The sequence below is a fragment of the Nesoenas mayeri genome (genome assembly GCF_963082525.1).
Source record: "Nesoenas mayeri genome assembly, chromosome: 11".
In the NCBI taxonomy this organism is placed as follows: Eukaryota; Metazoa; Chordata; class Aves; order Columbiformes; family Columbidae; genus Nesoenas; species Nesoenas mayeri.
In genome coordinates this window covers 13,630,349-13,653,765 of record NC_137563.1, presented here as the reverse complement: position 1 = coordinate 13,653,765, position 23,417 = coordinate 13,630,349, and the positions used below count along the sequence as shown (strand labels likewise).

General features: G+C 37.3%; 1 protein-coding gene across 2 annotated transcripts in view; it reads left to right on the top strand.

The window, feature by feature from the left end:
* The window catches only part of NEDD4 (NEDD4 E3 ubiquitin protein ligase), a gene marked incomplete at its 5' end in the record, with an annotated part of 56,348 nt that extends 36,049 nt beyond the window's left edge, over window positions 1-20,299 (top strand). For both annotated transcript variants that reach the window (XM_080351399.1, XM_080351398.1), the window contains 22 exons: window positions 785-887; window positions 1,779-1,948; window positions 2,554-2,671; window positions 2,799-2,966; window positions 4,471-4,536; window positions 5,197-5,316; window positions 5,754-5,960; window positions 6,967-7,044; window positions 7,282-7,336; window positions 7,427-7,485; window positions 8,402-8,467; window positions 10,695-10,924; window positions 11,502-11,623; window positions 11,723-11,793; window positions 13,358-13,453; window positions 14,407-14,480; window positions 14,616-14,676; window positions 15,244-15,303; window positions 15,396-15,503; window positions 16,102-16,198; window positions 18,743-18,815; window positions 18,893-20,299. In XM_080351399.1, the coding sequence (XP_080207525.1) occupies window positions 785-887; window positions 1,779-1,948; window positions 2,554-2,671; window positions 2,799-2,966; window positions 4,471-4,536; window positions 5,197-5,316; window positions 5,754-5,960; window positions 6,967-7,044; window positions 7,282-7,336; window positions 7,427-7,485; window positions 8,402-8,467; window positions 10,695-10,924; window positions 11,502-11,623; window positions 11,723-11,793; window positions 13,358-13,453; window positions 14,407-14,480; window positions 14,616-14,676; window positions 15,244-15,303; window positions 15,396-15,503; window positions 16,102-16,198; window positions 18,743-18,815; window positions 18,893-18,995 (2,305 nt within the window). In that variant the 3' untranslated portion in view covers window positions 18,996-20,299. The remainder of the gene's footprint in view (window positions 1-784; window positions 888-1,778; window positions 1,949-2,553; window positions 2,672-2,798; window positions 2,967-4,470; window positions 4,537-5,196; window positions 5,317-5,753; window positions 5,961-6,966; window positions 7,045-7,281; window positions 7,337-7,426; window positions 7,486-8,401; window positions 8,468-10,694; window positions 10,925-11,501; window positions 11,624-11,722; window positions 11,794-13,357; window positions 13,454-14,406; window positions 14,481-14,615; window positions 14,677-15,243; window positions 15,304-15,395; window positions 15,504-16,101; window positions 16,199-18,742; window positions 18,816-18,892) is intronic.
* Between the last annotated feature and the right edge of the window lie 3,118 nt (window positions 20,300-23,417).

Here is a 23,417-nt window from a genome sequence, read left to right as displayed (position 1 = left end):
TAAATAATGCTGTTATGTGGTTGCTTATATGTGTGCAAATGTCTAAATTTTTTTGTTTCCCTCAAAGAAATATGTGCATCAGTGGAGTAAGAGATCTGTGCTTCGAAGTTTTCTGCATTAAAAAAAGGCAAAGTATTAGGCCTTAGTCATGTGGATTTTTTTTTACACTTGTTTGAGATTTTAAAATATTTATTGTAGTAAGATGTGCAGGTATCCACTTGATTCACTAATGATTTTACAGAGCTCTCTTTTTTTTTTTTTATACCAGTAGTCAAACAGATGAGATAATTGGAGAGATTTCTTTACCAAGTGAAATTATGAAATAGAATCAATATGGATAAATCCTGTTTTCAGGCTTCTAAGGATGCATTAAGCTAAATACAGAAAGACAGATGCTGAATGGTGTAAGCTTGCTTTAACTAAAAGTTTTAGGAAAAGTAGTCTTGTTGGTTAAAATAATACTTGGTAGATTGGCTGCAGACAATATATTAATTACGTTGTCTTTATTCTTATATTCTTGTTCTTTATTGTTGTTGGATACTAGGGAAGTTTTCGGAAGGCTGAGCTGGAAAGACGGGTTTCTAGTTGAGGTACATAATAAAAAGGTGTATTCAGAAGTCTAAAAACTCAGTACCATTATAGAACTTAATTAATTTAAACTATAAAAAGACAAGTTTGTGCTGAGAGACTTAAGAATAATCCTCTAGCTGTGCCTTCTAGGCTATTGTATTTCTAGATAATTTCACAAGTGCATAATAAGAACATTTAATTTTCTCTTCTACAGCCATAAATCAAGAGTTAAAGGCCACCTGAGGTTAAAAATGACTTACTTACCTAAAAGCAACGGGTCTGAAGAAGAAACCACAGAACAGGCTGAAGAATTGGAGGTGGGAAAAGTAGTATTTATTGCTGAAAAGTCTAGAAAATGGTCGGTCAGCTGTTAAGGGTAGTGACAGTAAAATTGGATATTAGGAATCACTAAGCTGTGAGTAGTTTTAGAAACAAACCAGTTAGAAGTGATTGCTTTTATCTTATATAATAGCTGTAAGTCAGCATAAAAAATTCTGAAGCAGTTTTTCTAACCAAAGGAGTAGCTTTGTCAATGTATCTAAAAAAGAAAAGATACATTAGGCTTTGGGTTTTGTTCTGACACTGACTTGCCATATGTCTATGTAGCTTTTCTTGATTTAGAATTAATGGCAGGATCATCACCCAGTATTTTTACTGCTGTTCAATATTGTTTGACCCCAGCCAGCCAGACATTGATATCTTGCTGGTTTTAGAATTTCAGCTCTCTCCAATTTATAGGGATATTTTGATCTTAACTACTTTACATTTATAATTTCTTGTAAGCACAACCAATTTAGATCAGTGAATTGCTTTTCAAGACCTCAAGCAACTCTTGCCAGCATTCCCACCTTTGGCATAATTAAACTTGCTGTTACAAAATGGTGTGCTCATCTGACCAGTACATTTGCAGTAGATGTATGAAATGAATATATTTTAAAAAACATCTGTTCTAGGAATGCTGTGTATTTTCCTGGAATAAACAACTTCTGATGCTAGTATGTTTCAGGAACTTGAGTTAAAAAAAAGATTCTGCATGCATCACTTATCCTATCATTTCTTGAGAAATATACGCAATATAACCCAGAGCCAGACTTACTGGCATAAGATGTAGTGGAACTGCACCTTAAAAAGGGGTTGGTTTAATAAATTGAGCTACTTTTTTATCGTTGGTAATATGAATTAAAGTTAATTAATGTTGTGTCTCTTAGCCTGGGTGGATTATATTGGACCAACCAGATGCTGCTAGCCAGCCCCAGCAGCAGCAGCAGGAACCTCCTCCGCTGCCTTCAGGCTGGGAAGAAAGGCAAGACATCCTCGGCAGGACCTACTATGTCAATCACGAGTTCAGAAGAACACAGTGGAAAAGACCAACTGCTCAGTATGTCTTTTGGCCTGAAAATTCAAGTGTTTTAACTACAGTAACTAGTTCACTTTACTTACACTGAAAGCAAGGAGAACTAGAAAGCGAACAGCTTGAGAATAGTAGAGAGCTTTCCATAACTTAACCTTCAAGCCCACAAGTAATGGTCACTGGCCAGTGGTCAGTTTAACTGCACAGTACTCCTTTTCTCCAAGTATGCACTCAAATGTAGAGTGGTTGTGATTGTAAGAGACTAATATATTAATGAAAAGGAAAATATTTTCCAGCTCTAAGCCTGGTTTCTCCTTCTCAGCAGAGACTGCATTCAATTATTTACCTTGGTTATTTTTTTTTCCTTTTCTGTTTTTTTTTCAAGATTTTTTTTTTTCCCCTTAGCGTGCAAATTACAGAAGTAATACCTGGGATGCAATCTGGTTCTTTAGTTTAACTTCATGTTGACCTGAATGCTTATTCTTTTTGAACAGTTTACATTAATTTTGATAGCTCACGGCTGTTTCTTTTTCTTCTGTTGAGAGGACTATAATGTATGCTTTTGCTGTTAGGCTAGCTTACTAGTGAAAGATAAAATATGGCTACTGTGCACTGACTTCTCCTCCCAACAGAGACAATGTAGCCGTTGCAGATATTGGTAATGTGCAGTTGGAGGCCCAGCATGTGTTCACTCATCGGCGACAGATATCGGAGGATACAGAAAATCTAGACAACAGAGATTCCCCCGAGGTAGAAACAATCTCTAAATGTGTCTGAAATGCAAGGAACTTTTAAATCTAGTTAAAAAGATTTTCTTAACTATTTGTAACTTGGAACTACTTATTTTTAATGTTTTTTCCTTATTTTCTTTTTAAAGAGCTGGGAAATTATAACTGAAGATGAGGCAACAACGTATAGCAATCAGAATGTTCAAATACCTCTCTCACAGAGTAATTGTGATATACAGACTCATCTTGCAGAAGAATTGAGTACTAGACTTACTACCTCTGGAAGTTCAGCTACTGGCCAGTCAGCAGCCTACACTGTAAATTATTTTTCTTATTGTACTAACATAAAGAATATCTATAATATTTTACACAAAATGTTACTACTACTAGAATTGGGTCCATAAATACTTCATATTAACAATCATATTTTAAATTGCATCTCAAATGCAGAGAATTTAAGAGGAATCTTTTTTACTATAGAACCTCATCTAAGCAGACGTTTTATTCTTCCCCACTTTGCTTACATGAATTTCTGCCTGAGATTAAAATAGACTTGGATTAACTATTTTTCAGTCTGTAAATCTACATCTTATTCTAGTGTCATACTAAGTACTGCTGAAAACTACAGATGATGGAAGCTGTCTGTATCCGGAAAGCTTATTTCCAAGGGAGTCATGCTATGTTGGTTACTTTTACCACTAGGACAAGTTTTAAGATCACTCATTTTTCATTGTGAACATTAAGATAAGGTTTTATGATAGGGCTGAGTAGACCTAGGGATTCCCTAGCAGTGAAAAAGGGACCTCACTCATAGTTCCTTGAGGAAAGTCTGTAGAGGTGACCCAGACCATCTCATCTGTAAGATTTATTTGGTGCTTGAATAGACTCATTAGCTTTTGTGATGCTGAGAATGCCATTGCAAATGTGAATTTGGAATTGACTATGTTTTTTGAAGTTAGTACTAAGGCATCACCAGTGCTGATAGAAACAGCAGAGTGAGACCAACAAGACTTTACTTGATCTCTGCTATTCAGAATCATATGGATAGTAAGAAAACTGTTATTTCAGCTTGCTTGGGTGGCCTAAGCAAAGGAGGAGGCAGATGTTCAAATTATTTGCAAGAGCCAGCTAGAATGAGTCTTGCCTCCTTTCACCTCCATTACCCTCAAAAAGTAAATTTAAAAACATAATCATGCCTCTTCTTTGAAGTATTCTAAAAGAGTATGTAGGTAGGGAAAAATCCTTCAAATAATCTGGGAAATTCTGGAGTGAGATTAAATATAGTTGCTTAATTGTAGCAGATAAGGTCTAAATATGGTTCTAGTCAGAAAGGTTCTAGTCTGCAAAGTCCAGAAACTGAACTGCTCTTCTAAAACTGGATGTCTCAGACTGGCATATCTTATCATTATTAGCTTAATCTACTCTCTGAAAAGTTGTGTTAGCTCTGATACATCACAGGCTTTAGTCTACTGACAAGATAACGCACTAAGTTCTATACTGTAAGTTCAATTGTAATATAACAGGTTGCAATTAACTCTAATATTTCAAGTGCCAAAACATCTATCGTTCGGGTTTTCAGAACTTTCACAAGCCTCTGTATTATTCTGGCTTAAGGTTATAATAGACACTGTGAACTTCTAGCAGTATTAAAATGATAGTTTTCAAAACAGTATATTAAATCAATGCCTCAAAACAAATAAGACAGTTTGTTCAAGATGAAAACTATAATAGTGTAAAGTGTCATAGCCATTGCTGACTGTTTGCTGCCAACCTTGAAGCTGCAATAACAGCTAATATGTCATTCCTCTTCACTACTTCAAGAACCATTCCAGCAGAAGGGGTAGTCTGCAAACATACAGAGTTGAAGAGCAGCCTGCACATCCCGTGGTACGTCATTTTTTAAAAAACAGCCTTGTGTAGCTGTTGTGTAGAAGTTGAAGGATTTTCTTCATGTAGAACTTTTTTTTTTTTTAAACTATGTGTTATGTGCTGACATTTTAAATGAGATTTGGCTGCATTTTGGCAGCTATCCTGACAGAATTTGAGTTATGAATCTAGTAAGATTGGAGTTCAGTTGTGAAGCTTTCATGTTCCAACTTGGTGGTTTTGGTTTAACATTAGCTTTATATATGGACAGGGCTGTCAGGAAGAAGTAATCTTCCCATGAAGATATGAGTTTTGGTTTTCAAATTGCTTGCTTTATAATTAAAAGCTGTACCACTATCCTGACATTCTGTTTTCATAGTGACACTGCAAACTTAGAATGATCTCATAGCCAGAAGTACTAGGCTGGATCAGCCATGCCTAAACCAGGTATATAAATGAGTCCTTGTAGATAAGGAGCTTGAATTTTAAAAAAAAAATTCACTTCATACTATTCAGTAAAGATTTAAGTACTGCTTTTCCATTTTATCCAGTTTGTGAAAATCATGAACCTTCTGGATTTTGGTTTTGTTTTGTTGTTTTAATTTGACATTTAATCTGACTTTTCACAGTTAGTTTTGTAGTTTTCTTAACTGTTTTTCTTCTGTTATCACTAATATTTAGTTACTGCCTACTTCATCTGGATTACCCCCGGGCTGGGAAGAGCGACAAGATGAAAAAGGGAGGTCATATTATATAGATCACAATTCTAGAACCACTACCTGGATTAAGCCAGTTGTACAGGTACTGTCTGTCTTTATTTAATGATTTTATTCATTTAACCTTTTAAACATCTTACGTAATAGAAGTAAAATTTAGAGACCACTTTGAAATGTAACATGCAAAATGCATAAACTAGTAATGCACTGCATAAAATATCTGAGAGAATGCAACAAGAGTGAGGAACAGTAATAGTTATGGCAACTTGCTCTTCTAAAGGTGCAGCAAGAAAGCCTTCTGGAGAATGACAGCTGATTGAGAATCTTGAAAGACTTCTTTTACCTTTAGTAGCATAATTAGTAATTGTTAGTCAGTGGTGTTGGTATTAGACTAAACAAATCTATGTACCATCTGGTACTTGGTTCATGAAACTGCTTTTGTGAATCAAAAACATAAGTTAACAGAAAAAAAATGTATTGCTCTACAGGGCTTTGATTTTTGTCTTTTGTCGTTTACCATAGATTGCTATGGAACCAGGTCAGTTGTCAGCTGCACAAAGTATTTCTATAGGAAGACAACAACAAGCAACATCAAGTGATTCATCACAACAGTCTACTCACCAGCAGCCTGAAATGGAGCAAGGATTTCTCCCTAAAGGCTGGGAAGTCCGACATGCACCCAATGGGAGACCATTCTTTATTGACCACAATACCAAAACTACAACATGGGTAATGGAGAACTGCTCTCATGGACTGAAATTCTAGTTTCTCTCAGATCAAAGCTTTGCTGCATTCAGCAAGCTTCTCTAGATTTCTTTAGTGCCAAAACAGCTGTATCGTGTCTGTTAAGGAACATAAGTGACAAACATAAAAAATCATTCTACTTATGACAGATTTTGTAAATATTATGAATTCTGCAAGCCATATTGGCACTTAGAAGTTTGGCTTGGAAGGATATAGGAGTCTGTTTCATGAATGTAAAGTGTCTCCTAAATGACACTGCTGTCATAACTGTAAAACTGCAATGGCTTATGTGTGCCATTAGCAGAAATCAGTTGTGTAATCTTATCTTCAAGAGGAAATCCATTACCTTGAAATTATCACGTGGTACGGTGCAAAATGCAAATTGCTGTGAATTTTTTAAGAAAGCAGACTAGGTGCAGCTGTAATATGGATGAGGGAGTTGAATAGCTGTAGTTCCACAGAGTGACACTGTGCATCACTAGGCAGAGCTAATAGATGGACTTAAGCATTTAAAGAGTAGGTCAGTATTACTGTCAGGTGAAAGAGAAATAAAGAAATGCATTTAATTGGTGCAAAATGAATATTCATTTATTCAGGATTATGGAAAGACCTCATTTAACACAAACACCTTTCCTTTGCCCTGCAAAAAAACCCCAAACCAACAGACCAAAATAACCCAACCACTAAACCCAGAAAGCACAAGGTTTGTCAGAAACCATGTGGAAAGATTAATTCAACTCTATTACACGAAAACTTAGTTGAATGAGGGATTTTTTAATATAGATATAATGAAGTGGAAGGTCATTAGAAGGTGATTGTGAACTATTGGAGGACTGAGAATCCCAAGGAACTATCTGGCTGAAAAATATACAACTATTATCTGGTTGATACTAGTCATATTCTTACACAGTCATGAATACAAGAGGAAAAAAATACAAGAAAACCAAAGCAACAAAAGGATTTTAATGTGCTGCTTGTTTTGTTTTCAAAGGAAGATCCAAGACTGAAAATTTCTGCTAATCTGAGGAGAAAGGCTTCTCTAGATCCAGTAGACCTAGGCCCGTTACCAGTAAGTAAATGGCTTTATACTTGTTTTGCAGATACAATGATTTAAATACTTAAATTAGAGCTAACAAAGATGGTACATGAGAAAATACAACCTGCTTTTTTCTCACATAAAATACTCTAATTTGAATTCCAGTGCTGAGAGTAGATGGAGGGGCCAGTGCCCCAGCTGCAGGTCATGTTGAGTTCTATGTGAACTATACAGTCAGAAATTTCTAACAAAATTGTCTCCTCCTTACAGCCAGGGTGGGAAGAGAGAACTCACACGGATGGAAGAATATTCTTCATAAACCACAGTATGTACCATGTAGTATTCTCTTATCACTCATAATTTTATTTCTGAACATTATCTAAATTAATGGAACTAATGAAGAAATATCTTGTAGATACAAAGAAAACACAGTGGGAGGATCCTCGACTGCAGAATGTGGCAATAACTGGACCAGTAAGCTTTCCTTATGTAGCTTTACATATTTTTCAAGAATATTGTTAACAGAATCCAAAAAAACTGTTGTAATTTTTCAGGTACTCAGTCTAGAAGATGAAACTTCAAGAATGTTGGAACAAAGCATTTTATTTCTTTTTAAAGATTGTTTAGAAAGCTTTCTGTAGAAATGAGGGGGGGCAGGAAGGAGGGGGTGATTTGAAGTGGGTGAGAACCTTTATTTTTTTGCCCATGGTGTGTAAGATAAAACGAGCTCAATTCATGAAGTAAACTTGAAAAAAAAAGGAGGAGGGGGGGAAGGGGTGGGGAAGGAAGAAAAAGAAATAAAACCAAAACAAAACCCAACAACAACAAAATAGATTTATAAGGAATGAAATTAATTTCCAACCGAAAAATAATTATCTAGCCTTGATACTTAATCTGAAGTGCAAAATTACCAGGACTAATTGCAAAGACCGTACACATTATAATTATAGATGGGTTTTAGTGTTCAGCTGATATGTGTGTTTATTAATAGCCCACATATGTAAACAACCGTCTCTGTCCATGGAAAATAGAGGTGTTTGTAGCCAGGTCTGTCATGATACAGCAAGGAAAAGACTCCGTGTTACGTAAATCACCAGAGGCATTTTGGTCACTTTGATCAGGGGTAGCCAGATCGGTCACATCAGCTAATAGTAGAGTACAGGGTAAATTCTATGGAACTGATCAGAACAGGTGTTCTGAACAAAGTACTTTTCATTCCAGATGTTTTTAACTGTCCATGTATTTATGAACTGAAAGTGTCCCTGATACTTAGTAAAACATGTATTGCTGTTTTCTCAGAACTTAAATGCATTGTCTGTGTTTCACAAATATAGACTGGTTTGTAGTACATTTATTGTTAGAGTATCTCAAGCATTTTTCTTTTCTGAAGGCTGTGCCTTACTCCAGGGACTATAAGCGGAAATACGAATTCTTCAGAAAGAAATTGAAGAAACAGGTTAGTATTAAGTAGGAATCCAGTAGAAGGTTGTGTCCCTAACCAAAGGAAAGCTTACAGTGAAAGGAACTTGAGCTTTGTAACCTCCATTGGGAATGTGCACTTGCTTTCTGATCACAAATACATTTGTGAAGCAGCAACTTGGTGAAAATTAGCATTTAATCTAGCAGTAGGGTTTGTGACACTATGCAATGATGAGACTGCAAGCAACCTAATTGAAAAAGGCTGAAGTTGTGAACTTGGAAGTAGGTTGGCAGCAGAAAACGCTGGAAATCACTAATCTGGCATATAGTAGTTTTTGGAACTCAGAATATGGAAATACAAGTTCTCAAAACAGATTTTTAGACTGTTTGGATAGAAATCTGTATTGTCATCTTGCTCAAGCTAGATGACTCTAATAAAATTGTTACAGCCTTAAAATCTTAAGTTCACTTGCAACTTCTAGTTTGAATTGGTAGTGCCAGATACATTTATAGCACATAGCATAAAAGACTGTAAATAGCGTCTGGATATTCAGATAACAATGAGTCTTTGCATAACTACAATCAAATTGGGTATTCCTGGGAGATATTTCATATACATAATAATGGTGTTTGAGTTTAGACCATACTTCACCTTTTACCTGTCTCAAGCCTTTCTAAAATCTATGCTTTTTTTGCTGATGTTAAAATTCCACACAATTATATGTGCACCTGTTTTTGTGTTCCTAGTCAAACAGGCTCAGCATTCATTCAAATGTCATTATCCTAATCTGAGAAGTGATAGACAGCTCAGCCACACAATATAATTGCAGTAATTTAAGAATTAAATGCATGTGTGGATTTTGAAGCATACATTACTGTTGCCTTTTAAGCTTTCACAATTACCTAAATGACAATTAAGGTAATGGATTGATTTATATAGATATTTAATTATTGAATACTACTTTAATCAGCTAAGTTTAGTTTTAATATTTTATTTTATTATTGTTTGATTTTTTTTTCTGAAAAGTTGATTTGTAACTAAAAAAAATATATATAGCTTTTAAGAAATTTATGGATATTTCCTGCTTTCTGAAATGATGAAATATACAGGTCTTTTTCAGCCACCATGTAAATAAGGGATATAAGATTGTACAGTAGTTTGCAACTTCGAAAATGACAAATAACATGCCCCTCCCACAAGTACTTATTATTTGTTTGTAGCATGGATCAAGCTGTTGTTGGATATAAATAGGCATTACATTTAAATGCAGCTTTTTTTTTTAATTTGGGATGTTAAGGATAGATTATTTGAGGAGGATAAAAGAACAAAAAGGCAGCGTATCTGAACGTGTGCTTTTCAGATTGATTTATTAACTATTTCTGCATTAAAAAATCCATTATTTCTACTTAGTGTGTGACTAGTTCTTTAAAATTTGACATATACTAAGTTTCATTGCATCATATTAATCTGGGCATAGAGCAACATGAGTTGAAACTTCCTGTTTCCCCTTTCATAGAATTTCTTGATTTTGCCTGAAGTAATTGCTGAAATAAACTGGCTGAAAACATGCAAAATCAAGAAAATATTCTGTTCTCAGATAGTAATTTAATGGTTCAGGAAAGTTTTATTCCAGGTTTCTTAGGGGCTTACTCTGAAAGCTCAGCAGCAAATATGAGCTCCTTGGGTATATTAATTTAAATATTTTCCTATGTGGTAGTAAATACAAACCTTGTGATTTGTTCCTGTGACATAAAATGTTAAATGGATTGGTTTTTATTTTGCTATTGTAGGAATACTTGTATGTCATGTATATCTTAATAAAATGGGGCACCTCACCTTATAGGCAGAATTTTGAATGAGAAGTTCAAATAAGTCAGGCAAAATCATTCCAAAATAATTTTATTTATCAAGTCTCAGCCTTTTTTTTAATCAAGCTAATTATGTGATGAACTTTCAGTGTTAAAAAATATTCCATGCCTTGCTGCATGCAGAACAACTGAGCATGTGCTGTTACTAGTAAGAACTTATTTTAACCCTATTTACTTGATATGAAATAGAACTTTGTATCTGAAATGATCCATTCTAGTTGAGTTGTGTGTAAATAGAGCTTCTTGTCAACATACTGTGTTATGTTTCTAAATTATTTAAGAAAATTATTTGTGTGCCATTCTTTGTTCACAGAATTTGCAGGCTCTGCAAGATGCTGGGGTTTGTTCTATTCTATGTTTTCGTATTCTTCTTTTTTTCTTTTCTTTTTTTTTAGAGTGATATTCCAAATAGATTTGAGATGAAAATTCATCGTACAACAATCCTTGAGGATTCCTATAGAAGAATTATAGCTGTAAAGAGAGCAGATTTCCTTAAAGCAAGACTTTGGATTGAATTTGATGGTGAAAAAGGTTTAGACTATGGAGGAGTGGCCAGGGAATGGTTCTTTCTTCTCTCTAAAGAAATGTTTAATCCTTATTATGGATTGTTCGAATATTCAGCTACGTAAGTAATAAAGGTCTGCAAGACATGAAGGCTAGTTAGGGAAAGCAGATCGATTGTATTTCTCATACCTACTTAAAAATGGAATTACCTCCCCCAGTGCAACTGTTTAATTGTTAATAACTGCCCTGTTCAGCACCTAGTTCTTTGTTTGACAGAAGAATAATGTGGAGACAGTACCTGTATCTTTTTTCAGCAGTCTAACATAAGCCATGACATCTTTGCATAGACAAGCATATGCTGCAACCATCTATGGCTTACAGAAGCAGCATTATTTAAGAAAAATGTGGAGAATGTTATTCTGACTACTTTAAAATTAGTAGGAGTTAAGCCCTTGTTGTTGGTAAATCTCTAGCTTACAAAGGTGTTTCAAAACTGTTATTTCAGCTATGCTAACAGAATCTTCTGTTGAGTGTTTGGTATTAGATTAATGATTTATTAATCCAAATATGATGACTTTTCATGAAAAGTAATACCTCATTTAACTAGTGATGTCTTTCAGATCTTCAACTATGGGACTGTTCCAGTAGTACAACATTTTGTTTTTCTTTCTCTTCCCTGCTCCCTCCCTCAACTTCAGAGATAACTATACTCTGCAGATCAATCCAAACTCTGGACTTTGCAATGAGGATCATCTCTCTTATTTCAAGTTTATAGGTCGTGTAGCTGGAATGGCTGTTTACCATGGCAAACTCTTGGATGGTTAGTATTTATTTTATGTAATACAATATTTAGCTTAATACTGTGAATATTTTGAATTTTAAGTCACATACTGTTCAATTTTTTTGTTCTTCTTTAAAGCCTTTTTTATTCGTCCTTTTTACAAGATGATGCTCCAAAAACCAATAACGCTTCATGATATGGAGTCTGTGGTATGTAATTCGCTTTATTGTGTGTACTAGGATTTTGTGTTCGTATTATTTTTTAAATGTCTTTAATAACATTATGAAGTGCATGATTCAAAGAAATTTTAGGTTACATTTTTTATAAGTCTGTAAGTTGTACAGGAATTAAAACTTCCAATGAAAATCAGAGACCTAGACTGGTTTAAGTCAGTTAAGCTGTATTGAAAACTCGAGACTAAACTTTCTGTTATGTTTTCTTAAAATATTTTTACACACTAAGGTTCTTTAATGTAAAGATCTTTGGGATCCCTATGGCAACCTGTTTTCTAAATTAGTTTGTGTCTTTCGGTTATTAAAAAGAAACATTCTTATACTTTTAGAGACTGAATATGTTAATGTGTGAAACAATGTAACAGTTTTAGGGGAGAACATGGCCCTTGCAATTCTCTTGTTTGTTTCCCTGATTATGGCTCTTATCAAGAGTGGTTGTGGGGGCAGAGTGGTTTGGGTTTTTTAAATTTTTTTTTAATTCAGTCTCTTTAATCTATTACTGCTTTTGCTGTCCTACAAGAATACAGAATATACTCCCTATCTGGTTTGGAGTATTTGATTTATAGATGTCTTGATTATTTTGTTTTCCTAGTACTGTAGAATCATAGAGTAGTTTGGGTTGGGAGGGACTTTAAATATCACCTGATTTCAACCCCCTGCCATGGGCAGGGACACCTTCCACTAGACCAGGTTGCTCAAAGCCCCATCCGCCTGGCCTTGAACACTGCCAGGGATGGAGCATCCACAGCTTCTCTGGGCAGCCCATTCCAGTGCCTCGCCACCCTCATGGTGAAGGATTTCCTGCTTATATCTAATCTAAATCTACCTTCTTGCAGTTTAAAGCCATTACCCCTTGTCCTACCACTACATAGAATTGTGAAAAGTCCCTCTCCAGCTTCCTTGCAGGTCCCCTTTTGGTACTGGAGGCTGCTATAAGATCTCCCTGGAGCCTTCTCTTCTCCAGGCTGAATGACCCCAACTGTCTCAGCCTGTCTTCACAGGGGAGATGCTCCAGCCCTCTGGTCATCTTTGTGGCCTCCTCTGGACTTGCTCCAACAGGTCCATGTCTTTCCTATGTTGGGGGCCCCGCACCTGGACACAGTACTGCAGGTGGGGTCTCACGAGAGTGGAATAATGGGGAGGATCACCTCCCTTGACCTGCCAACCACACTTCTTTTGATGCAACCCAGGATGCAATTGACTTTATCTTAATATTCATTTCTTAAGGCTCTTTGTAGTAATGCCTAACAGTATAGGGAAGATAAATATAGGATGAGAGACAGAAGAGTCTAAAAGACATTACTTCAGATAATGCTGTGACGTCTTATCACCATTCTGGTATGTGAGAGATTTTTAGTCCTGAGATTGAGTCAAGATTTCAAATGTCTTTATAGGTCTTTGTTTCTTTGTATAATTGCAGAGAGTCTGTATCAAATACAGGATTATCTTAGGTAGCAGCATTCACTGGGCTGTAATGGAGCCTCTTGTAGCTTAAAAGGTGACTATTTTATATTTACTATTTTGTAATTCTTTCTCTTAGGATAGTGAATATTACAATTCTCTGAGATGGATTCTGGAAAATGATCCAGCAGAACTGGACCTCAGATTTGTAGTTGATGAAGAACTTTTTGGTCAGGTTGGTATGTTTATGTAAAGTAGAATAGAGAAACATAATCAAAGCATTTGAGCTGTGAAATTAGCTGATTTTTATCTGTATGACATTAAGGAAACCCCTTCATTTACAGCCCTGTTGGTTTGTTCATTCAGCTGCTTCTTTTAGCTGGCACTTCCTCATGCAGTGCTCTATTAGCCTGGCTGTGATGTGACAAAGGACTTGGAAATAAGCAGAGCCTTAAACTAGCTCATGCTTTTTTCTGAAAGAAATGTAGCTGTTACTGTGAATGCAACTGAGACAGAGATATCCATAGTCCTGTTATTTAGTCTGGAAAACGGGTTGGTTTTATGTGATTGGCTAGAAAGGATGAGCTCTGGTGGAAATGGCTGGAATCATACATTTCATTGAGAGATAACAATAGGGATTTTTTTTTCCTCCAAGATGTACTAGAAAACTATGGAATAAACAAGGTTGTTGTTGTGTAGAAGGCCTATCCAAGATAAGCCATGTAAAAATATGAGAGGTCTTGAATAAATATTCCAAGTTACAGATGCCAGCTAGATCCAGGTAGGATAATAGCCTTTGTGGTCTTGTGAAACTGAAGTGATCCTACGTAGGAGTGTGAAAATGTATATCCATAAAGAACTGAAAATCAGATATTTGTGTGCTGAGGTTCCAGTAGTATAAACCATTTGTAACAGGTATGCCAATTGATTCACTTATTTACTGGGACAGTTGCTGAAATTGTTCTGTATTTTTCCTTGAGATTTGGTAAAAAAGCTGGGTCATTGAATATGCAGTTAGTGAAGTCCACTTTACTGGGAACTTGTGTGCAGACATCAACCAATTTGTACTTATTCAGGTGACCTGTGAAACTGGTTCTATTTCTCATAGTTTTCAAATTCTGAAGTCTTCAATATTTAAATTACCCAATATATACCTCATTTAAGACCTGTTCTATGTATTGCATTTAGACCCATCAACATGAACTGAAAAGTGGTGGATCGGAAATAGTTGTCACCAACAAGAACAAGAGAGACTACATTCAGTAAGTAGTGATCACTGTGTCCAGTGTGTCTGGCTAGATTGCTTATTTAGTAGTAGGGGCTGTATGTTAGTTGTATGAACAAAATGAAGTCGTTGCTTTGTATATAAATTGCTTTTACTTTATTTTTTTTAACAGTCTTGTAATTCAGTGGAGATTTGTGAGCAGAGTACAAAAACAAATGGCAGCCTTTAAAGAGGTATAGTCTTACAAAATTAATTATTCTAAGAATTTGTTGCATCTAATCTTAAAACAAGCTTTATTTGGACGTCCTGAGAACCCACAGATGTTGTTACAGGTATAAAAAAAGGCAGTGATACTGTTTGTAGTGTCAGCTTTGAATTATTTCAGACTCACTCTTTTTGGTATGTTTTTACTGACATGTTTAATTCGTATGGAAAAACTTGCTTATTTCTCAGTCCTGGCTGACAGCTTCAGCTGTAGTGCAAACTGTTTAACGAACTCTGCAGAAATGAAAATTAAATCAAACTATCTAGAATTGAATTAAATTAAACTAGCTGGTTAGCCTTTTTACATATACAATATTCACACTTATATGTTCACTATTCAGTGTAGCACAATAAAGATGTGAGATAAATCAGAATTAAAAGTACTATAACCAAACTGGGGACTGCTGGTATCCAGACATCTGTATTTGATGTATTGCTTTGGCTCCGTTTACTAAAGCATTTAAATATCTTTCTCCGTGAACAAAAATACTTAAATAATGTTGACTTTTTTTTTTTAATTTCCCTCATATTTTTAGGGCTTTTTTGAGCTAATACCACAGGATCTCATTAAAATTTTTGATGAAAATGAACTAGAGGTAAGTGTATAACGGAAAAGAAAAATTATGTTGGAACTTAACGTTACTAACTTAAAAATTGGTGGTGTGTTGTTTTTTTTTTATCTGTCTAGTTATTAATGTGTGGCTTGGGAGATGTGGATGTGGCTGATTGGAAGCTACATACAAAATACAAAAATGGCTACAACATCAACCATCAAGTAATACAGTGGTTCTGGAAGGTATTGTGAAGTTCTACTATTTTTTTGACTTAAAGCCTGTTTGAAAGCTGCTGCCTTTCAGCTCTGCTAATTTATCGTGTGATTCATCAATAAGTAGGCAAATATTTGACCATTAAAACTCTTAAGAAAGACAGTAAGAAAACTGAAAATGAAATGTGTGGTAAGAATATAAATATGCTACTGATACTTGCTTTTACCAAAAAATCCATGTCTGACTGGGGTTAAAAATATTTCTGTGTAGATTTTTCTGGCATGGGTACACTAAAGAGGTGGTAAACTCTTCTGTTTAATAAATTACAGGAATTTGACTGCTAGTTCATAGCATCAGGAGAGTTCAAAGAAAGTGGGGGCCAAATCTTCAAGGGAAGTATTTTAACAGCCTGCTAAGCCAGTAACCATGCCCTTGTTACAGTGCCATTTAAAAATTGTTGACTTCATAGCTTTTAGCAGCAGGCAGAGAAGTAGGCTGTGTGTCACTAAAAAAATACGTATGTATAAAGGATAATGATTTAGAGAAGGCAGATTTGTTCAACACAGTTGCTAGCTTAAAACCTTAATTTAAAAATAAATCTTTAATTGTAATCATTATCGTATGTAGGCAGTCTTAATGATGGACTCTGAAAAGAGAATAAGATTACTTCAGTTTGTTACTGGCACATCACGCGTACCTATGAATGGGTTTGCTGAGCTGTATGGTGAGTACTTAGGATTATGTTTACAATTAAGTAATGAGAATATAATACTGGCATTGTCATTATGTTTGTCTTCAAACATAGGCATATTAATTTTCAAATTTTGCTTTTAAAATGAGTATATGCTGGCAGTTACAAGAAGCAAAGTTAGAAAAGAGTCACTTAGATCACACGTTATCCATGTTCTATAAATACTTCATTTCAATTCTGGTTTTGGAAGTTTTTCAGTGTGTAGGACCTCTCAAATTGATGTGGATTTTCTAAAGAGCCGCAAAAATCCCTGCTTAACACATGATTGAGCTTGAAGAAAATTCTCAGTTATCTAAGATCTGATTACAAAGACATGCTGGCATTAGCAGTTAAATTCAGATTCCACAACTGCTTTTATCTGCTCAAAAGCCATGGTTGTACAGATACAATTGTGTGCAAGGATACATTCTAAAGGGGACCACTGAAATGACATGAGTCAAGCATAATGCCAGAAGTAGTGAACCTACAATGAGGAGACTGAACCAAGCAGATGGCAGCAAGGAGCAGACCTGAATAACAGAGCCAAAAAACACACTGTGGTAAGACCAGGGGCAAGCAGAGAGAACAGCCCATGAAGGGTGGGGGCTGTTTTGCTGACGGGAAGTCTGTTTTCCACTGCCATCAGCTATTATGTTTTCTGCTACGCTACTTTATTAAGGCTGAAAGTGCTTGAGATCCTGTGCAAGTAACTGAATAGCCTAACTTGTGTATTTGAATAAACATCTCCTTCTTTGTAAACAAGACAGTGATTTGTTTATAAAACACCAGAGTTGTGAACAAATATCACCCACCACAACATGTATCCATTTCTCCCTCTCTTAACACCCATCAGAAGGACTCCATCCTGTTTTCCATTCCATCAGTGAATGAGTTGTGAGTTCCAATGGCACGGACAGGGCCCCCAGCGAACTTGAGCCATGTGTCTGCTGTTGCACCTAAACCTTGGTACTGTTGGAGTTACAGCACATGCTCATCACAGCGGAACCCAATCAGACTTCTGCTGCATCTGTATTTCTGTTTATTTGTCTAAAAACGCTACCAGAGAGAGAACTAAGGAATGAGGAAATAAACTGTTGAGGCTCTTGGCTTCCTTCTGCCCTAGGACTAGGATATCCTTGGGCAGCCTTCTGGCCAGGACCCAGTTTCTGTAGTTCTATTAACTCATGAAAAATTCATTTAGCAGTTGTCTTGCGCAGTGCTTTTTTTTTTCTCTCAGTTATTTTTGCTTTACTCTGGCCAGCATGCCATCCTCACTAAGTCCCAGTAGTGATAACAATTACATTTCCAGTACCTGCCTGTACTTGAAGAGCTGCAGGTGGTTCTGCGGCGCTGGTACGTGGCTTTGTGCTGCTGCCGGTGCCGCTGTTCCTGGCTGCAGGCCAGAGCTGGCTTTCCAGCGGGACATCTCCCTCCTGTGGCCCAGAGAGGCATTTCTGCCTGTTGGAAGGGAGTGAGCACTTGGTGTTCAAGATAAATCCACCCAAGTTTAAGAACAAGGACAGTAAACAAACGTGTGGTTTTCTTGTATTTCTTGTGTTCCCCCACCAAATTAATGTCATAGGTCTAAAGGTACTCTACACAGCACTTATACCTCAGCCATATTCATAGATCAACCTGCTCTCATTACTGCTGTTCATCTTTAATCTGAAACATGTTTCACATCATCCATTTCAGAAGCAGAAAGCTACTCTTCCTTGGGGAGACATCTGCCTTGGAATACAATCTCTGTGTTGATGGTCTCCTTATAGAATAGTCAGAGGACACTCACCATCAGATAATATGTTCTCTGACAAGATAGTGTTTTGGTGTTTGGTTTTTGTTTGTGGTGAGTTTTTTGTTTTGGTTTGTAAATTAAACAACACAGTTTTCTCCAGACACACACAAATGCCTTTAGCAGCTTAAGGAAATGGTTACAAAATGCCCTTTGCATCCCCCTGGCAAGAGTTGAGAGGTCCAAGGAACTTTTAGATATGACATGTTGTAAGACAGCTGCTGAAGGCACAGGCATAGCTGGAGCTGCACTTGCTAGCCATAAGTTCTCTCAGGTGTACCTGTACATCCCTGGAGTACACACATGCTCACAGTTTCAAAAATTTCTCAGTTACTTGGCTCTGTTGTTGCATAGGTAAAGGTGGATATTGAATACTTTCTGCTAGATTATATAACTTGGCATGCTGTGATAAAGATGTCTAAATTTTTACATGGAAAATTTATACAGTATAGAACTGTCTTCTGCATAAAATTTTCAATGGCAACTAATATGTATATATATTTAGGTCTTAGACTTCGGAGCTTAAGGTGTAAAAGTCTCTTGAAATTAAGATGTAGCAAGAAATAATTAAAAAGACAAGTGAATTGGGGTTATTGACAGAGTATAGACTGTATTTGATCTGTATAGATAGCTCCTACTATTGCCAGAATTGGATTACAAAAAAACCCAAAATATTTCATAATTTGACTTTCTAATTATAAAAGAACCTCATAGCGGGGTGAAAAGTGATGTATTCTTTTCTGCAGGTTCAAATGGACCACAGTTGTTTACAGTTGAGCAGTGGGGTACCCCTGAGAAACTGCCAAGAGCTCATACCTGGTGAGTATTTAATTTAGCTAAATTATGACCTTTAGTAAGAGTGATACAATACTTAAGAGTTTTCATCTGTGTTTCAGCTTTAATCGCTTGGATTTGCCTCCATATGACTCGTTTGAAGATTTATGGGATAAACTTCTTCTAGCGATTGAAAATACTCAGGGTTTTGATGGGGTTGATTAAGACACAGACATAAATTACATCAGTCCAGTGCTGCAATTTCATTTTAAGGGTTTACAAACAGATTTGTATTTTCCAGGGACTACCATTGTATTTAGTTACACGGCTTTTGAATCTTCATAGTATCACTTGTAATGTAAGTATTAAAAATTCACTAACTTTTGAAAATGTGTTTTGCCATTTCCACAGTTTTGTATACTTTGCTAATAACTATAATATACACATTGGGTGGGCCAGTGCCAAGTAAGTCAAAAACAAAAATATTTTTCAGCAGTTTCTTCTTCTATGGTATTTGCCAGACTGTCCTGGAGTACACTACTGAAGTAAAACTGTGAAGACATTTTTGCAGAGGGTGTAGATTTGAATTGCTGCTTTAAAAGGAACAACTGAAATTGTTAAACTGTTTAAACAAAAAAAAATAAACAAAAAAAACCCCAAACCAGCAAACTTCATGTAATGCAGTGTCGTAATCTGTGCTGCTACAGATCTGTCCAAAGCACCTTATGACTCAGCGCATTAGGTAAAACATTGGAAAGCATTTGTTTGTATTATCAGCCATCCGTTTGCAGAACGTTGACTTGCTGACGCATTTTGTGTGTTAGATTTCTGTTTTCAACTCACTTTTGTTAAAACAGTGTAACAAAACCAGGATTTTTATATAAAACAAGCAAGCAGCATAATTCTGAATTGTAGTGAAAAATTACATCCTTTTTTGTCTGAATTTGTATACTGTCGTTGGTTTGAGAGTTCATCACTTTTTTGGATAAATTTGTAGTTCACCGATGGATAATATTTTCAATTCAGCCTTTTGCAACAAAGTAATCTTAAAGTGAAATTTGTATGGATATCACTCAGTATTAGTTACTGGTAGTTAGAGGCCTTTATTATCCATTCTTGCAGTATTGCACTACATAACAATAAAAAACATGTTTACAGGGTTTTCTGAGCCAAATTCAGCAGTCTGGCATGTGCAGACTTCTCTGAACTGCATGGAGGTTATGCACATGTAATCAGGTGCAGAATTTGGTTCTGTAATATGTTTACAGGTTATGCTAGTTTCTATAGCTGCGTTTTTTGTATTGTTTTTTCCCTCCACTGTTAGTCTAGAAACCAAATTTGTTAATACAGTATAACCAAAGTCATAACCAACAATGTGCAATTTATTGTAGATCAACTTGTCATATAAATATTAGTTTGATTTATTTTGTAAATGTGGGTATTTTTTGTATTGCTAACACTTTTTTTGAGCAAGTGCTGGTTATAAATGATTAGCAAAGTTGGTTCGAAAAGAAAAAAATGGTTTATATACCTGGATTGCTCTAATTTTAACATTTTATTACCAATATGATCTGAAGAAATGACAGCATCTAGCTTTGGCCAGCAGATTTCTGTTTAGTCACAGTCTTTATAAATATGCAAGAAGGAAGTGTAGCACATCTCTAAAGATATGTAAATTATGTAACAAATGTAATGGGTCTTAAGGGATATTTAAAATCCCACTTTGTTTTATTCTTTGACTAGGTCATTAGGGCTGAGAATATTACATGTAAATAAAGGTAACTTATACAAATTTCCCAAATCTATATGCAGTTTTGTAAAACAAATGATATATCAGTAAATCTGTATAGATTTGAATGTAGCAGGTTTTGTTGCATACTTTAAAGTATAAAATAAGGATCCTGAGAACAATAAATAAAAGTTTATTCTACTAAGTTGTGACTTGGTTCTTTTTGGTGCAAATCCGTAGTCTTGAAATCGCAAGAATTCAGTCATTTTAGTACTCCTAGGTAGAGTGAGGTGGCAGTTCCACCTACCACAATATGCTGCTACTTTTGTACAGGTGTTGGGGTGCAGTGGTGTTGTTTCCTCGTGTTCTGCTCCCAAGGTGTGCAGTCTTTGAAAATTTAAGACTATGTTTTTATAAAAGCTCTAGGTCGCTGTATGGCCAGCCTAGAAACGCTACACAGCGGACAGGCGAAGGTGGAGGCCCCACAGAAATGCCAGCTGACAACGTCTGGGGGAGGACAGGGCTCCTCTCCTGCTGTAGGAACACCCTTCTCAGCTGGTCGGCAGGTGCGCAGCCAACAGACAGCAGTGGTGAGTGTAGCAGGGATGCGAACGGGGCCCCAAAATTCTGCTGCAGGCAGCATGGACTACCCAGCAGTGATGGGGATGCACCACCGGGCTTGGTCCCTAGTGCCAGCTGGGGGAAGCAGCCCTGGCACATGGTGGAAGCTCCTGGAGAAGGGTGCAGCTGCCAGGTCCTGGGCTCCAGGGAGTGCTGGTGCCTCTCCTGAGAGCTGAGGCAGAGCTGGCCTTGCCTGCAGGAGCTCTGCTGTGGGCAAGGCACTGAGTTACCCCATGAAAGAGCTATAGGAGAAGTGAAGAAGCCTTGTACCATTGGTGAGGATGAGCCACGAGAGACCATAAGGGTCTTCACAGAGACCTTGTTGAGGCAAAAGACCAAACCATGCAGTGGGACTAAGAAGGGGCAGCTGGAGGTCCTACTTGGGTAGGTGGTGGATGGAGATTCCCAAGATCCTTGAAGCTGGAGGCTTGTGACTTCTGACATCAGAAGAAAGGCTGCTTTCCACCTTTGGGTATGAATTTACAAAATTGCTATGGTGCTGTAATAGATGAAGAAAGGAGCAATTTGCATTAAGGGGAATGATTCAGAACTAGATGGGCCTGAACCAAGCTTTCACACCAAGAATTTATGAGTGATAGAGTGCAGAGAGTTCCTCCTGTGAGCTTTAAACTAGGTTTGTTCAGGAATGGTGATAACAGCTTGTGGCTAAGCAAGAGAAGAGAGGTCAGTGGTGCTCAGTACTGTGGCAGGGAGTGAGGCAGCCCTTGCTGAGGATGCCACGGGCTGAACAGGACCCACCTATGTGCCAGAACACACTTGCAGGCAGTTGGGAAAAGACCAGGAGGAGCAAGAAACATGGCTCATATAGCTGAGCCACTGAGATGCAGGGAGATCTGTGGAAGGGGTGACAGGCTGGTATGGAGCTTTGTAGGTGTGGGTCAGAGGAGACACCAGCATGGGAAATGCATCCTGCTGAGGACTTGTCCTGGGCCACCTGTTTGTGAGAAAAGTGGGCAGAATGGTCTTTGAAGCATCTGAAGGAATACAAAGATTGTAAACCCTGGCTTTTACAGGAGACTAAACTCCCTGATGTCTGCGGGAAGGCAACATGAGGAGATGCAATCTGGGAGGCTTCTGAGGGGCATTATGAACAGCTAAACAAGGGTGCTGGCTTGGCTAACCAAGGATATGCTCTCCTGGATCTGCTGCATGTCCATTTGTACTTGTATCTTCTGCATGTCACTGTGCTGGGTTCCCTAATCATATATGCTTAGATTTGAGGGGACAAGTCCAAAGATGCTGCTATGAACACTTACTGTTTTCTTCACCAGAAACACGGTTTCCAGTACGGCTCAGTGTGCCAGCTGCAGATGAGAGCAAACAGCTGCTTCCATCTCTTTTACACTGTAATTTCATTACTCTTAACATCTGGCAGTACCAGATGAGGGGTAAGGCAGAAAAAAATTCCCAGGTAGGTAAGAGCTAAAGGTACCAATCTGCTGGAAAAACAGAATGTGTAGGTAAGAGACACTTGGTAAGAGATTTTGTGCAGAACTGGCTAAAAAGCATAGACCTGTGAAGAAACTGGGTTTTTAAGAAGAGACTTAAGCAAGATGCTAATTCTAGAGCAAGGACTGGACCATAACATGAGGGAGATGGTTTCAACAGGAATGGTTTCACTTTTCTCAGCTTTAGAAACACTGCACTGAAAATCCAGGGGTGCCTTTGGCAGTGTGTTCTGGGCTGCTCCGAGCCTGAAAGCTGGAAGCAAAACACTTCCCTGCTATTGATTATGGCTTTTGCGTGAGTACTGATTCAAACCGGCTTTTGTAGAACCTGAGAAAATACAACTGAGGATGTGCCCTCGATTTGACCATTTTCTTTCCAGCACTCGCAGCGGCTCGAGGTGCCGTTTGGGCCGCCAGGTGGCGCTGCGGGGGGGGGGCCCTCCCGTCCGGCCCCGCGTGGGACCCCGAGCGACAGCGTGGGGACAGCCGGGCTGGCTGTGACCCCCACGGGGCGGGGTCAGAGCACCCAAGGACAGCCCGGAACCTCTTTGGAAATCTGGCAGGAGCTGAACTTTTCTGGTGAAGTCAAACCAGCTTCTGTTTCACGTTTAATGGTGATGGTGGTGACATTTATTCCTGTATCAATTATTGCCATTATATGGCAAATGGTGTTTTGTTCCTGAATGAATAAATATGATGCTGTCGAAGAAGTGAATTTGTTTGGCCTAAAATCCATAAAGTGTATAGTTTAACCTCAAGGAAGTCTTGCAGTATAAACTGTTTATAATTCAAAGGTCTACTTAGACTGCTGCGGGTAAGGTTTTCTTA